The following is a 14,535-nucleotide window of genomic DNA, read 5'->3' as shown; positions in this document are numbered from 1 at the left end:
AAGGTGACAGTCTGCATGTTAACCTCATAGTCATTGTATCATTCCAAAGTGCTGGAGTACAGAGCCAAAACAACAAAATGTGTCACTGTCCCAATATTTTTGGCGCTCACTGTATGTCCTCTTGCATTAGGGTAAGAGCTTGGGGCTTAGTTTATGAAGGCTATAGGTTCAACCGCGAAGGTTGTTGCGTAATTGACTTGTAAGGCTGTAGGTTTAACTGGTAATTCAGGCTTTTGGTGTCAGTATAGTCCATTGTAAAAACCCTCACACCTTACCACTCCACTCTTTCCACATGTGGATTAGAAGTTTTTAATGTGCACACACATACACACATAGAGTTACACACACATGCACAGAGAGACAGACACACACACATTCACTTTTACACATACTGCACTGCAGACATAAACACACGCACACACACTCATCAATACATACATGTAAGCAACATAACACACACACACACACACAGGATAAAAACAATTGCTAGATTAATAATTAATACAATTGAAATGTTATGATATTGTGTTGTACCACCTTGTGTAGCCTATTGTTGCTCTTGACATTACATGAGCAAGGCCCTTAACCCTAATTGCTCCTGTAAATCGCTCTGGGTAAGAGTGTCTGCTAAATGACTAAAATGTCAAATATAAAAAGGCTAAAGTTATAGGCTAATGTTTACCCACTCTTAGTGGATTATACAGTCTATTTATAAGGACACGGAAGACAAGAATAGCCCACTTCCAGTATCGTGCGAGACCACGCCTTTTATGTAATAAAAAGGCCTATTATACATTGTATATTCAGCGAAATTATTCCACGAAGCAAAATGTGTCTTTAAAATCCCCGTTTGAATGTGGTCGCATCGGACGATTAGCGCCTGCCTTGGCTCTGACGTCAACGAGATTGTCTCCGCTAGGTGAGTCTCGCGCACACTGCCTCCCCTTCCCCTCCTCTCTCCGTCGGTTATTGTGAAGAGATTGAACGATGAGATCGCTCGCGCTCGCTGTCATCAGTGCCGCCCTATAGAGACCCCCAGCCCCGAGGCTCGAACACAACGACCCCACCCCCGCTCCAAGAGGGACGGAGCGCAATCCATAGAGGCACGGAGAAAAAACCCTGTTCTGACCCGGCTTTATTTGCCCTCAATCCGGGCCTCATGCTGTAGCAGACTGAACGATCGAGAGAGAGAGACAAACACACATATTGAGTCGGCGAGGGACAGGGCGGAATAGAGGAGAAGGGATTGTTCATTCGGCTCTAGACATGGGATGTACACTCAGCGCTGAGGAGCGCGCTGCTCTGGACAGGAGCAAAGCCATCGAGAAAAACCTGAAGGATGATGGAGTCACTGCCGCAAAGGAAGTGAAACTGCTACTGCTTGGTAAGACACCGTTTATAACGGGGGCTGCCCATTCTGCACGGTTCGGTTGATGTTGATGTAGATTGCAGAGAGCCGGGCCGGGGCGGCAGGCGCTCTCCGTGGTCCTGATGTCATGTCCCCCTAAAGACAACCGACTCTCACTCTGCTCTCTATTCCCTTTAGGGGGAGGAGAATCGGGCAAAAGCACCATCGTCAAACAGATGAAGTAAGTGCTGTTTTTTTTCTGAAATAGGCGTCTTTGACGAGGCCTGAGATTGCGCCTCCCCTGCCCATAGTGAGGCTGAGCCGCTAGCTCCGCCATGTTTCCTGAGAGGCCGTACCTCTGCCGGTGATTCGAGCACCTCCTGTAGACGGTAATTGGAGGCGGTGCTCACGGTCAGTAGCAGGCCGCAGGGGTGCTGTCCACTGACATGGTGCTGAAATTTACCCTGAGGTTTTTCATGCATCTATCGATAAAGAGGGATGGCGAATACATCGGTGTTTGTGAGTGTGTGTTTGTGTGCAGCCAATGTGTGTCTATGTGTGTATTAGTGAGGTCACTACACTACAGTTCCATTAGCAAATATCTCTGCTTTAATCTTACTGGCTTTAAGTGCCTGATATCGCTGAGAGTACTTTGCCTATAAAGCGGATTTACTCAGAAAATATGGCATCTAAAACCTCATCTAAACCTTTCCCTTTCTCATCTAAACCACTCTCTCATCTAAATCACTGTTCTTTTTCTAAACCCTGTTACTAGATTTCTTCTTTAAAGAAGACCTCTGCATCCAGGGCCCAACCAGAAAAGCACATTTTATAATATTTTCATGCACATAATAAAACATGACTGTTGCTATGCAGACATCCTCTCAAAAATCTACAATTTCAAAAACGTTGGGTTCAGTGCATTCACTGTACCTCAGCTCAGTCTCATCTGCCCCACACACACCCTGCTTTTTCCATCACACACACTACTCCCTCTACTCCACTCTGTTTCCTTCCATTCTAGCACTCTCTCCATATTTAATTATCCTGGGGGTTCTCCCTAGCGGTACAGACAGTTACCCAAAAGCATCGCTCAGGAGAGGCTTCTGTTGTGAACTACATATGTTACATTGGTTATATTATATAATGCCGAGATCAGGAAAGGGAAAACTGATCCTGGAGCTGAGATAGCATTGGCTCCTTGTGTGTGTACACATGTGTGTGCCTTTGTGTAGTTTTGTATGTATGTATATTGATAATGGTGTGTGTCTGGATGTGCTTACATCCATACGTTTATTTGCCAGAATTGTATTGACATGATAAACCCCTTGAGATACCCTATCATGTTTTACAAAGGAGTGTATTAATAATAATAATAATAATAATACATATCTCATTCAAAAATAAATCATAGGCATTATATGGAGTTGGTCCCCTTTGCTGCTATAACTGCCTCCACTTTTCTGGGAGGCTTTCCGCTAGATGTTGGAACATTGCTGATGGGACTTGCTTCCATTCAGCCACAAGAGCATTAGTGAGGTTGGGCACTGATGTTGGGCGATTAGGCCTGGCTCGCAGTCGGCATTCCAATTCATCCCAAAGGTGTTCGATCGGGTTGAGGTCAGGGCTCTGTGCAGGCCAGTCAAAGTTCTTCCATACTGATCTCAACAAACCATTTATGTATGGACCTAGGTTTGTGCACGCTGAAACAGGAAAATACCTTCCCCAAACTGTTGCCACAAAGTTGGAACCACAGAATTGTCTAGAATGTCATTGTATGCTGTAGCGTTAAGATTTCCCTTCACTGGTACTAAGGGGCCTAGCCCGAACCATGAAAAACAGCCCCAGACCATTATTCCTCCTCCACCAAACTTTACAGTTGGCACTCTGCATTGGGGCAGGTAGCGTTATCCTGGCATCCTCCAAACCCAGAGTCGTCCTTCAGACTGCCAAATGGTGAAGAGTGATACATCTCTCCAGAGAACGCGTTTCCACTGCTCCAGAGTCCAATGGTGGTGAGCTTTACACCACTCCAGCCAACGCTTGGCATTGCACATGGTGATCTTAGGCTTGTGTGCGGCTACTCGGCCATGAAAACCAATTTCATGAAGCTCCCATCAAACAGTTATTGTGCTGACGTTGCTTCCAGAGGCAGTTTGGTACTTAGTAGTGAGTGTTGCAGCCGAGGACAGACGATTTTTACGCATTACGTGCTTCAGCACTCGGTGGTCCCATTCTGTGAGGTTGTGTGGCCTACCACTTCGCTGCTGAGCCGTTGTTGCTCCTAGACGTTGCCACTTCACAATAACAGCACTTACAGTTGACCAGGGTAGAGGAAATTTGACGAAACTGACTTGTTGGAAAGGTGTCATCCTATGACGGTGCCCCATAGAAAGTCACTGAGCTCTTCAATACGGGCCAATCTATTGCCAATCTTTGTCTATGGAGATTGCATGGCTGTGTGTTCGATTTTATACACCTGTCAGCAATGGGTGTGACTGAAATAGCTGAATCCACAAATTTTAAGTGATGTCCACATATTTTTGGCCATGTAGTATAGCTGCGACCAGCAATGAACGGGGTTCTCAGGATGACAGAAAGGACACAAGATCAGAGTGGATTTACAGTGGTTTAAATACACAAATAAAAACAGATTCTTGATTTGTCAATAACTCAGCCATCTTTTGATCTTTTCTCAAACTAAGTTAAAGCAAGTACTATGTCCCTACATTCCAATTTTGTTGTCATTTGGTCCTTGGGTTCATAAGTAGAAGATGTTTGAAGTATTTTTAGAATATTTTAGCATTTTAGCCTATGTGCTAATATGCTTTTACATGTGGCCATCTTTGAATTCATCAATGTTATTTTCTCAAACTTGTTAGGGACTATTGTGATGAGTCCAAAGACCATATTTGGAGTGAATCTGACTTTTAGTCCATGAGAAGAAGATTTTTTTTGTGATTATTTTAAGCATTAGCGTTACATAGTGAATTTTTTTTTTTTTTTAAGATATCGATGCCAAACTTAACATGGTTCATCATGTTAAAACTTCTTATGGCTTGAATCCCGTTAGCGGGATCGATATGACGACAGCCAGTGAAAGTGCACGGCGGCAAATTCAAAACAACAAAAATCTCATAATTAAAATTTCACAAAACATACAAGTATTATACACCATTTTAAAGATTCTCCTTAATCTAACCACAGTGTCCGATTCAAAAAGGCTTTACGGCGAAAGCAAAACATTAGATTATGTTAGGACAGCACCTAAACTAGAAAAACCACACAGCCATTTTCCAAGCAAGCAGAGGCATTACAAAAACCAGAAAGTCAGCTAAAATTAATTACTAACCTTCGATGATCTTCATCAGATGACACTCCCAGGACTCAATGTTAAAAAATACATGTATGTTTTGTTTGATAAAGTTCATATTTATATCCATAAACCCCATTCTACATTGGCGCGTGATGTTCAGAAAATGTATTCCCACCAAAACTTCCGGTGAATGAGCACATCAATTTACAAAAATACTCATCATAAACGTTGATAAAATTTAGAACAGTTATTGAAAGAATTATAGATATACTACTCCTTAATGCAACCGCTGTGTCAGATTTTAAAATAGCTTTTCGGCGAAATCTCATTTGTCAATATTCTGAGTACAGAGCTCAACCATCAAAGCAAGCTATACAGATACCAGCAAAGTTCTGGAGTCAACTAAACTCAGAATTAGTATTATAAATATTCCCTTACCTTTGCTGATCTTGGTCGGAATGCACTACCAGGACTCCTACTTCCACAAGAAATTTTATTTTGTTCGAAATACTCCATATTTATGTCCAAATACCTCAGTTTTGTTCGTGCGTACAGATCACTATCCAAAGGCATAACGCGTGAGTGTAAAATAAGAGACAAAAAGTCAAATAGTTCCATTACCGTTCGTAGAAACATGTCAAACGATGTTTACAATCAATCCTTAGGGTCTTTTTAACATAAAACGTTGATAATATTCCAACCGGACAATAGCGTATTCATTACAGAAGAAAAAGAATGAGCAGCGCGCCAAACGTGCCCGCGCAGTAAACAACTCACTGGTCCCAGGCAGTCCACTGATAGACTGAGCTCCTATTGTCTGCCCAGTAACAGGAGACACATGAAACACGTTTCTAATGGCTGTTGACAGCCAATGGAAGCCTTAGGAAGTGCAAAATGACCCCACAGACACTGTAGTTTGAACAGGGATTAGATAGAAGAACTACAAATCATTTCCTGGTTGGATTTTTTCTCAGGTTTTTGCCTGCCATATGAGTTCTGTTATACTCACAGACATCATTCAAACAGTTTTAGAAACTTCAGAGTGTTTTCTATCCAAATCTACTACTAATATGCCTATCTTAGTTTCTGGGAGTGAGTAGGAGGCAGTTTACTCTGGGCACGTCAGTCATCCAAGCGACTCAATACTGCCACCATCCATAAGAAGTTAATGTTTCAAACTGATAGGCCATAGTGAAGTGGATTTATCAATAACTCAGCCATTACTTAACCAATCCTTTAGGTTTTCTCAAACTAAGGAAACACAAATTTCACAAATTTCCAAGATGGAGGAAAATCTATCCTGAAGGACCTCATGTGTCCATGTGGCAAATTTGTTCAGCTTGCGGAAAGACACTTACATGCAAAGTTTCAAGTGTCTAGGTCAAACGGGCAGTGGATATGAGGGTTTAAGTGAGACTGCTTATAACAGCGTCATCTATAGGCCAATCGGGGCATTTCTTTGGCCAAGTTAATCATGGACTCTTGTTTCTGTGTGCCAAATTAGAAAAAAGTGTGTGTGTGTGTGTGTTTGTGTTTGTATGTAGCAAGGTAAATTGATAATGGTATACAGTAATCTGTATTATTAAAAACCAACACCTTAATTATTAAAAAGCAAGTATGTTTTAATAGAACTTGATCATAGTGTACTAGTACAGACTGGCAAAGTGGTACGCACACATTAAGAGGCACATAATGAGGAAGGCTATGCAGCTTGAACATCTGTGAAAAAAAAGAAATCTAAGAAAAGGTAATTTAAATGTTTTTGAATTTTTTTTTATTTCACCTTTATTTAACCAGGTAGGCTAGTTGAGAACAAGTTCTCATTTACAACTACGACCTGGCCAAGATAAAGCAAAGCAGTGCAACACAAACAACAACACAGAGTTACACATGAAATAAACAAGCGTACAGTCAATAACACAATAGAAAAAAGAAAGTCTATATACAGTGTGTGCAAATGGCGTGAGGAGGTAAGAATAAATAGGCCATAGTAGCGGAGTAATTACAATTTAGCAAATTAACACTGGAGTGATAGATAAGCAGATGATGATGTGCAAGTAGAAAAATTGGTGTGCAAAAGAGCAGAAAAGTAAATAAAAACAATATGGGGATGAGGTAGGTAGATTGGGTGGGCTATTTACAGACGGGCTATGTACAGCTGCAGCGATCAGTTAGCTGCTCAGATAGCTGATGTTTAAAGTTAGTGAGGGAAATATAAGTCTCCAGCTTCAGCTATTTTTGAAAATCGTTCCAGTCATTGGCAGCAGAGAACTGGAAGGAAAGGCGGCCAAAGGAGGTGTTGGCTTTGGGGATGACTAGTGAGATATAACTGCTGGAGCGCGTGCTATGGGTGGGTGTTGTTATCGTGACCAGTGAGCTGAGATAAGGCGGAGCTTTACCTAGCATAGACTTATAGATGACCTGGAGCCAGTGGGTCTGGCAACGAATATGTAGCGAGGGCCAGCCGACTAGAGCATACAGGTCGCAGTGATGGGTGGTATAAGGTGATTTGGTAACAAAACGGATGGCACTGTGATAGACTGCATCCAGTTTGCTGAGTAGAGTATTGGAAGCTATTTTGTAAATTACATCGTCGAAGTCGAGGATCGGTAGGATAGTCAGTTTTACGAGGGTATGTTTGGCGGCGTGAGTGAAGGAGGCTTTGTTGCGAAATAGGAAGACGATTCTAGATTTAATTTTGGATTGGAGATGTTTAATATGAGTCTGGAAGGAGTGTTTACAGTCTAACCAGACACCTAGGTATTTGTAGTTGTTCACATATTCTAAGTCAGAACCGTCCAGCGTAGTGATGCTAGTCGGGCAGGCAGGTGCGGGCAGCAAATGGTTGAAAAGCATGCATTTGGTTTTACTAGCGTTTAAGAGCAATTGGAGTCCACGGAAGGAGAGTTGTATGGCATTGAAGCTCGTTTGGAGGTTAGTTAACACAGTGTCCAAAGAAGGGACAGATGTATACAGAATGGTGTCGTCTGCATAGAGGTGGATCAGGGAATCACCCGCAGCAAGAGCGTCATTGTTAATATATACAGAGAAAAGAGTCGTCCCGAGAATTGAACCCTGTGGTACCCCCATAGAGACTGCCAGAGGTCCGGACAACAGGCCCTCTGATTTGACAGACTGAACTCTGTCTGAGAAGTAATTTTAAAAATGTGTTGCATAATGTGTGAACCACCTTATAAGAATAAGATCTTCATACCTATGGATTATGCACCTTTTGAAGTCAATGGTATACTTATTTTTATTCATTTAACTCGGCAAGTCAGTTAAGAACAAATTCTTATTTAGAATGATGACCTAGGAACAGTGGGTTAACTGCCTTGTTCAGGGGCAGAATGACAGATTTTTACCTTGTCAGCTCGGGGATCTTGCAACCTTTGGTTAGTAGTCCAACACTCTAACCACTAGGCTACCTGCCGCCCCAATTTCTGAAGTGTATTCCAGACTAGGCTGGTGTAATGGATTTATAATCTGATCCTCAATATCGAAACGTTTCACGTCAATGTTGTTGAGGGTTTAAATGTACAGACCACCTTTGTCATTACAAATGTGTAACCTAAAGTGGCTATATTGGCTGCTACTGATGCTGCTGAGGTGTGAGTGAGTGTTTGTGTGTGAAAGAGAGAAGAAAAGAGAAGGTGGGTGGCACCCATTGATGTGCTGAGTGTATTTGGGTGTGTGCAAAGGAGCAGGCACTGCTTGACGCTCAGAGACAACCCTGTTCTTGGTCACATGAACGCGCGTACAGATGCACATACACTAAAGCGTCTGCTGAAATGTGGGTTCACTGAAGTGTGAATGTTTGTGTGTGTGCGCTCATGCACGCACACTTAGCCTACGTACAGTACGTGTGTGTGTGTGTTATTTTGTATGTGTTCTGATGTGTGTGTGTGTGTGTGTGTGTGTGTGTGTGTGTGTGTGTGTGTGTGTGTGTGTGTGTGTGTGTGTGTGTGTGTGTGTGTGTGTGTGTGTGTGTGTGTGTGTGTGTGTGTGTGTGTGTGTGTGTGTGTGCAGGATTATCCATGAGGATGGCTTTTCTGGGGATGATGTGAAGCAGTATAAGCCTGTGGTCTACAGCAACACCATCCAGAGTTTGGCTGCCGTCCTCCGAGCTATGGACTCTCTGGGCATCGAGTACGCAGACAAGGACAGAAAGGTGGGTACATGCTCCCTGCACCGGGTAGAGTTCATCATAGTGTACAACCAATGGCCCTTTCAAAACCTTACTTCAAAGTGCACTGCAAAGCAGACCTCAATGTTTCCAGTGGGGTATGGTGGTACACATCCAGGTATTCAGCTATACAGTCTTCAGCTCATATGTGTCTTAATAAATCTATGCATGTGTTTTTGTTTGTGTGTGTGTGTGTGCGTGTGTGTGCGTGCGTGCGTGCATGTGTGTGTGTGTGGTGATGCATGGTCATATCTTCTGTACATAATATCTTATGTGTGTGTCCAGGCGGATGCTAAGCTGGTGTGTGATGTGGTCACTCGTATGGAGGACACAGAGCCCTACTCAGCAGAGCTGCTGACAGCTATGAAGCGTCTGTGGGCCGATGCCGGGACCCAGGAGTGTTTCAATAGGGCCAGGGAGTACCAGCTCAATGACTCCGCTGCCTAGTGAGTACACACTAAGGGACCAAGCATATCGGAATGCATGAAACTTTAAATTAAGCATAATTCATGCATTGACGACAATGGAAGATTTGTGAGAAAGTTCCAGTTACATAACATATTGGAATTTGAGTCCATTTAGCTGCCTGTTCGTGAACAGTAACACAGTGCAAAGGTTAGTCTTTGAAGTGACTGCGTTGGTTAGTCTTTACAGTGCAAAGGTTAGTCTTCGCACTGTATTTTTGTAGCTCTACACTCTTAGAAAAAAGGGTTCCAAAAGGCCTCTTCGGCTGTCCGCATAGGAGAACCCTTTTTGGTTCTAGATACAACCCTTTTTGGTTCCAGATAGAGCCCTTTTGGGTTCCATGTAGAGCCCTCTGTGGAAAGGGTTCTACTTGCAACCAAAAGGGTTTTACCTGCAACCAGAAAGGGTTCTTCAAAGGGTTTTCCTATGAGGACAGCCGAAGAACCCTTTTAGGTTCTAGATGGCACCTTTTTTTCTAAGAGTGTATTACTGAAGCTCTACCCCCCCTCCCCTCTCCTTCCTTCTTTCTCTCATTAGCTACCTGGACAGTTTAGACCGTATTGGTGCTGCTGACTACCAGCCCACCGAGCAGGACATCCTGAGAACCCGAGTCAAGACCACTGGGATCGTGGAGACCCATTTCACCTTCAAAAACCTGCACTTTAGGTTACACCCACCACACACACATAGATTTACACATACAGTACACAACCAGTCCAGTATATTTGTTTGTAGCATATTGGTGGTGTATGTTATGGCGCGTTTATAACTCTTATGTTTCTTTCAGGCTGTTTGATGTTGGAGGTCAGAGGTCAGAGAGAAAGAAGTGGATCCACTGCTTTGAGGATGTGACGGCCATTATCTTCTGTGTGGCGTTAAGTGGCTATGATCAGGTTCTGCATGAGGACGAAACAACTGTAAGTACTTCACACACACTTCATACTACTCACAAACACACCACACATATTCTTAAACATGCATCTCATCTGTCTTATTTTTTTTCTTCTGCAGAATCGCATGCACGAGTCCCTCATGCTCTTTGACTCTATCTGTAACAACAAGTTCTTCATCGACACCTCCATCATCCTCTTCCTCAACAAGAAGGATCTGTTCGAGGAGAAGATTAAGAAGTCACCACTGAGTATCTGTTTCCCTGAATATACAGGTAAGACTTCCCTCCGGTCCGCATATACACAAACTCAGACAGACACACATGCAGAACAGATGGTCGTAAGTCTCTCTCACTCTCTGGCGCTGTATCTCTCTTCCTCTCCCACTCTTCTTTCTCCTCTCTCTCACCCTCACCCACCTTTCCTCCCAATCCCCCCATAGGTGCTAACACTTATGATGATGCTACCGCATACATTCAGGTGCAATTTGAGAGTAAGAGCCGTTCGCCCAACAAGGAGATCTACTGTCACCTGACCTGTGCCACTGACACAGGAAACATCCAGGTAGTGTTTGACGCAGTCACTGACATCATCATCGCCAACAACCTGAGGGGGTGTGGCTTATACTGAGGCCTAGCCCTGCACAGAGGTTGCATTGGAGGGTGTGAGGTGGTTAATAATAATAATAATTTTGATGATATTAAAAAGCATAATTATGTAAATCTACACGTCCAAAGGGACCCAAAGAGCTGCCGCCAGACACCACGACGGATTCTTTGCCATGTTCTGTTCCTCTATTCCTTTTTTTAATTTCAGAATTCCACCACCCCTCTTTTGTTTATTTGTTATCAACATGTGTTTCCTATTGAATGTCTTTCATGTTTTGTTGATTGTATGAACAACTGTAAGATGTATATCGGAAAAGGGGCGGTCCAAGGGGTATATTCTGTTTTCGTGCCATGTTTCGCAACAAATTAGACAGAAATGTTATGCATAGAGCGGAGAAGGTCCTCTTTTCCTTGTGATAGAGATTTGTGTCAGTTCTATACATTACATCTCTATCTGCAACATCCAGAACATTGAGCCACAGTGAACGTACCCCTTGGTGCTCCGTTTGCAGAGGTGATGTTGTGCTCTAGGTGATGATGTAATAGGGGAGGTACTGGTGGCTGGGGCGCGTAGTGGGGGTTCTGTCCAGCATTGGATAGAACCCCCCTCTCTGTTGGACTCACACAGGGCTGCTCTACATGAGCTCCTTCTGCTCTGTTTTATTCCTCTCTCTTTCAAACATCCAGAAGGGGGGGCGGTTCTGTTTGTGTGGCAGGCTCTGCCATTGGCCTCCTGCAGTGTGATGAAATGCCTGTCAGCCAATGATATATCTGTGTCGGGAAAGTGTGATATCAGTGCCAACCTTCTGAGCATGACAGATAGGGGAATAGAATTAGAGATCATTGATCACTTTCACACTATCTTTACAATATAATGCAATTGAAGGGACACAAACGCTTTATTATCATCAAATTATCTATGGATTTTATTTCAACCTCATGCCCTCCATGCTTCCTCCTACCTCCTAGAATCCCGTGCCACATATTTATTTCCTGTCCTGTCAGACCGGTGGAACACCACTTCCTGTCTCGGTCTCAGAGGGTCTAGAGCTGCTCTGATGGACCGTCTCAAATGTCACCTCCCATGTAGTGTACTACTTCTTCAAAAGTAGTAAATAGTATGGGGAATAGGTTATCATTTTAGACTTGCACACTCAAGTCCACTGGTCAGTGATGTATCATATGGTTGTCTCCTGGTCTCCTCTCACTTATCACTGAGATGAAAGGACTGGATAGGTTTCCACCGTGTTGTTTTCACTCACTAGTCCTTACAGATTTGTAGTTTTAGGAGAGGACAGCCACAGACCACTGACCAGTCTCTCTGCTTGTTCAAAAGGGTCTTCCTAGGTGCTCTTTATGTAATAAAACATGAATATGTGAATGCTCAGTTATTTGGAAGTTGAGGTAATTTGTAGATTAGATAAGCCACACAGTGCTTAGCTCAGGATGACCCTTGTGAGCAAGCATGCTGAATTCCAAATCCATCCATACTACCCCCTCTAGGCATTCCTGTAGATTTGAAAGGATTTGATTGGTTTAACCTTTTCATGTCCATAACGGAAATGTATAATATTCTTTAGTACACATGTTCTTTGAGTTTATTGATGGACAAATCTGAAGATTTTTTTTACATCGGCCAAAGCGTTTAAACAATACCTAAAGAAATCCACACACACACTCCTAGAGTGCATGCAGTATAAGCCCATCAAATGCAAGTCAATAGAGACTGGAGAGTGAGTGATTTTACAGCATTGTCCCTCTTTCTCAGATCTTAAACATGTTCACATCTTAATCATTTTTGCTATATAGATTGTCTGGACCAATATATAAATATAAAAACAATATCTAAAGAAATCCACACCCTCTCTATCTCACAAGCAAATTTAATGGAGTCATTTGATGAGATTTTTTTATCTGATTCTCAGAACATGTTCAAATTTTAATAATTGTCTCGACCATTATATATAAAAACAATATCTAAAGAAATCCACACACACTCCTAGAGTATATTATACAGCATAAGCAAATCCAATGTAAGTCAATGGCGAGTGAGGCCTGCTACAGCATTCGCCCTCTTTCTCTCCCTCTCTCACAAGCACACGCGTGTGTATACACACACCACAGACATCAATGCACACCATTTGTAAAGTGTTTCTCTCTGCAGTCTCCATTGGATTTGGAAATACTGCATGTACTCTAGAGGTGTGTGTGTGAGAAAGTGAGTGGATTTCTTTCAATATTGTTTTCATATTTATATTGGTCTGGACAATCTATATACCAAAAGTTATTAAGATCTGATCATTTGAACATGTATTCATATGACATGATTCATGTAATGTGTAAAATACAATAACCCCATGTGTCCAAAGACTAAATATGGTACGACACAGAAACGGCTGTAGTTCACAAACAACGAGTTGAATCATCTATTTTGTATATTTGGGCTTAAACGGGTCACAGAACAATACTTTATGCTTTTAAACTATATCATTCTGCATTGTATTTCAAAATACATATGCTGAAGTCATTTTAATGATTTTTATTGTCTTAAAATCCCAACTTTGGAGGTATGATAGATAATGACAATCTTAAAACGTCAACGTGGCATGTCTAGACACTTGTACTAACTATGTTATCACCAAATGTAATGCATTTACACCAAATAGAATTTGTTCAGTGCCACATTTGATAATATAGTACAAGGACATGAATGAGTTAGGTAATATGGTAATTGCGTCACCTTCTCTTCTGATAGAGTGAGTGGTATTTTTGAGACACACACACACACACACACACACACACACACACACACACACACACACACACACACACACACACACACACACACACACACACACACACACACACACACACACACACACACACACACACACACACACACACACACACACACACACACACACACACACACACACACACACACACACACACACACACACACACACACACACACACACACACACACACACACATTTTTTTAGATCTACAGACATGCGGCAGGGGTAGAGTTGGAATTCAGCAGCAGTCTCTCAGTGGGGAGTTTGGGTTAACCCTAACCCCTGACCTCTTAACCCTGAGCAGGCCACAGTCAAACCCCGGCTGTCACGTTCTCTCTTTTCACAGAGGAAAAGTACTGCTCTCCACTCATTCACCTGAAGATGCATCCTATCCCTCTATCACGTGTCGTTCCTCATTTCTCTCAATCCCCCTTTCCATTTTCACCTTAAACACCGTACTGTATATATATATGATTATACCAGATTTCTTTTTTTTTTTACTGTGAATGCTTTTGTTCTGCACCCCTTCCTCCTCCGTAGTTTATTGGTTGCTCTCTCATGTGGAATGTTTGTGCTGAGCCAATCGAATGTTGTGTTTACATTAAAGCCACACTTTTCCTAACTATTCCCACGGCCATATTGAGTATCTTTTTCACGTCTGTCTTTCTCCCAGTGCTTTGTTTGAAATCAACCCCCAAGCTCTTCTCATATTCTCATTGATCTGAAATGATCGGATGGGTGCAATATGGTAAAAGCTCCATTGACTCTTATGGTTGGATCGGTGGACTTTCCTCCATACTGCCTACATGTCTAATCCTCTCAGATCTACCAGAAGTGTCCAGGGGTAGATTTCAGACTGAAAACAGGTCTTATATGCCTCATGAGAGCATAAGGCCTAGATTCAATCCGATCTGCGTTATAGCG

The 14,535-nt window shown here is 42.6% G+C and overlaps 1 protein-coding gene across 1 annotated transcript; it reads left to right on the top strand.

Moving 5' to 3' along the window:
* Positions 1–947: 947 nt before the first annotated feature.
* Positions 948–14,238, top strand: LOC106562227 (guanine nucleotide-binding protein G(o) subunit alpha-like). The gene is made up of 8 exons (XM_014126953.2): positions 948–1,384; positions 1,547–1,589; positions 8,694–8,835; positions 9,136–9,296; positions 9,853–9,981; positions 10,103–10,232; positions 10,327–10,480; positions 10,648–14,238. The coding sequence occupies exons 1-8, from the start codon at positions 1,267–1,269 to the stop codon at positions 10,833–10,835; spliced, it is 1,065 nt and encodes a 354-aa protein (XP_013982428.1). The 5' UTR covers positions 948–1,266; the 3' UTR covers positions 10,836–14,238.
* The last annotated feature ends 297 nt before the right edge of the window (positions 14,239–14,535 follow it).

This window comes from Salmo salar, chromosome ssa11 (genome assembly GCF_905237065.1).
Source record: "Salmo salar chromosome ssa11, Ssal_v3.1, whole genome shotgun sequence".
In the NCBI taxonomy this organism is placed as follows: Eukaryota; Metazoa; Chordata; class Actinopteri; order Salmoniformes; family Salmonidae; genus Salmo; species Salmo salar.
Note: the sequence above shows the minus strand (reverse complement) of the source record. Positions and strands in the feature narration are given on the sequence as shown.

Coding starts and splice junctions, on each gene's coding strand:
- LOC106562227 (XM_014126953.2), top strand. CDS start 1,267: ATGGGATGTACACTCAGCGCTGAGGAGCGCGCTGCTCTGGACAGGAGC. Junction 9,982..10,102: donor TTCAAAAACCTGCACTTTAG/GTTACACCCACC, acceptor TGTTTCTTTCAG/GCTGTTTGATGTTGGAGGTC. Junction 10,233..10,326: donor TGCATGAGGACGAAACAACT/GTAAGTACTTCA, acceptor TTTCTTCTGCAG/AATCGCATGCACGAGTCCCT.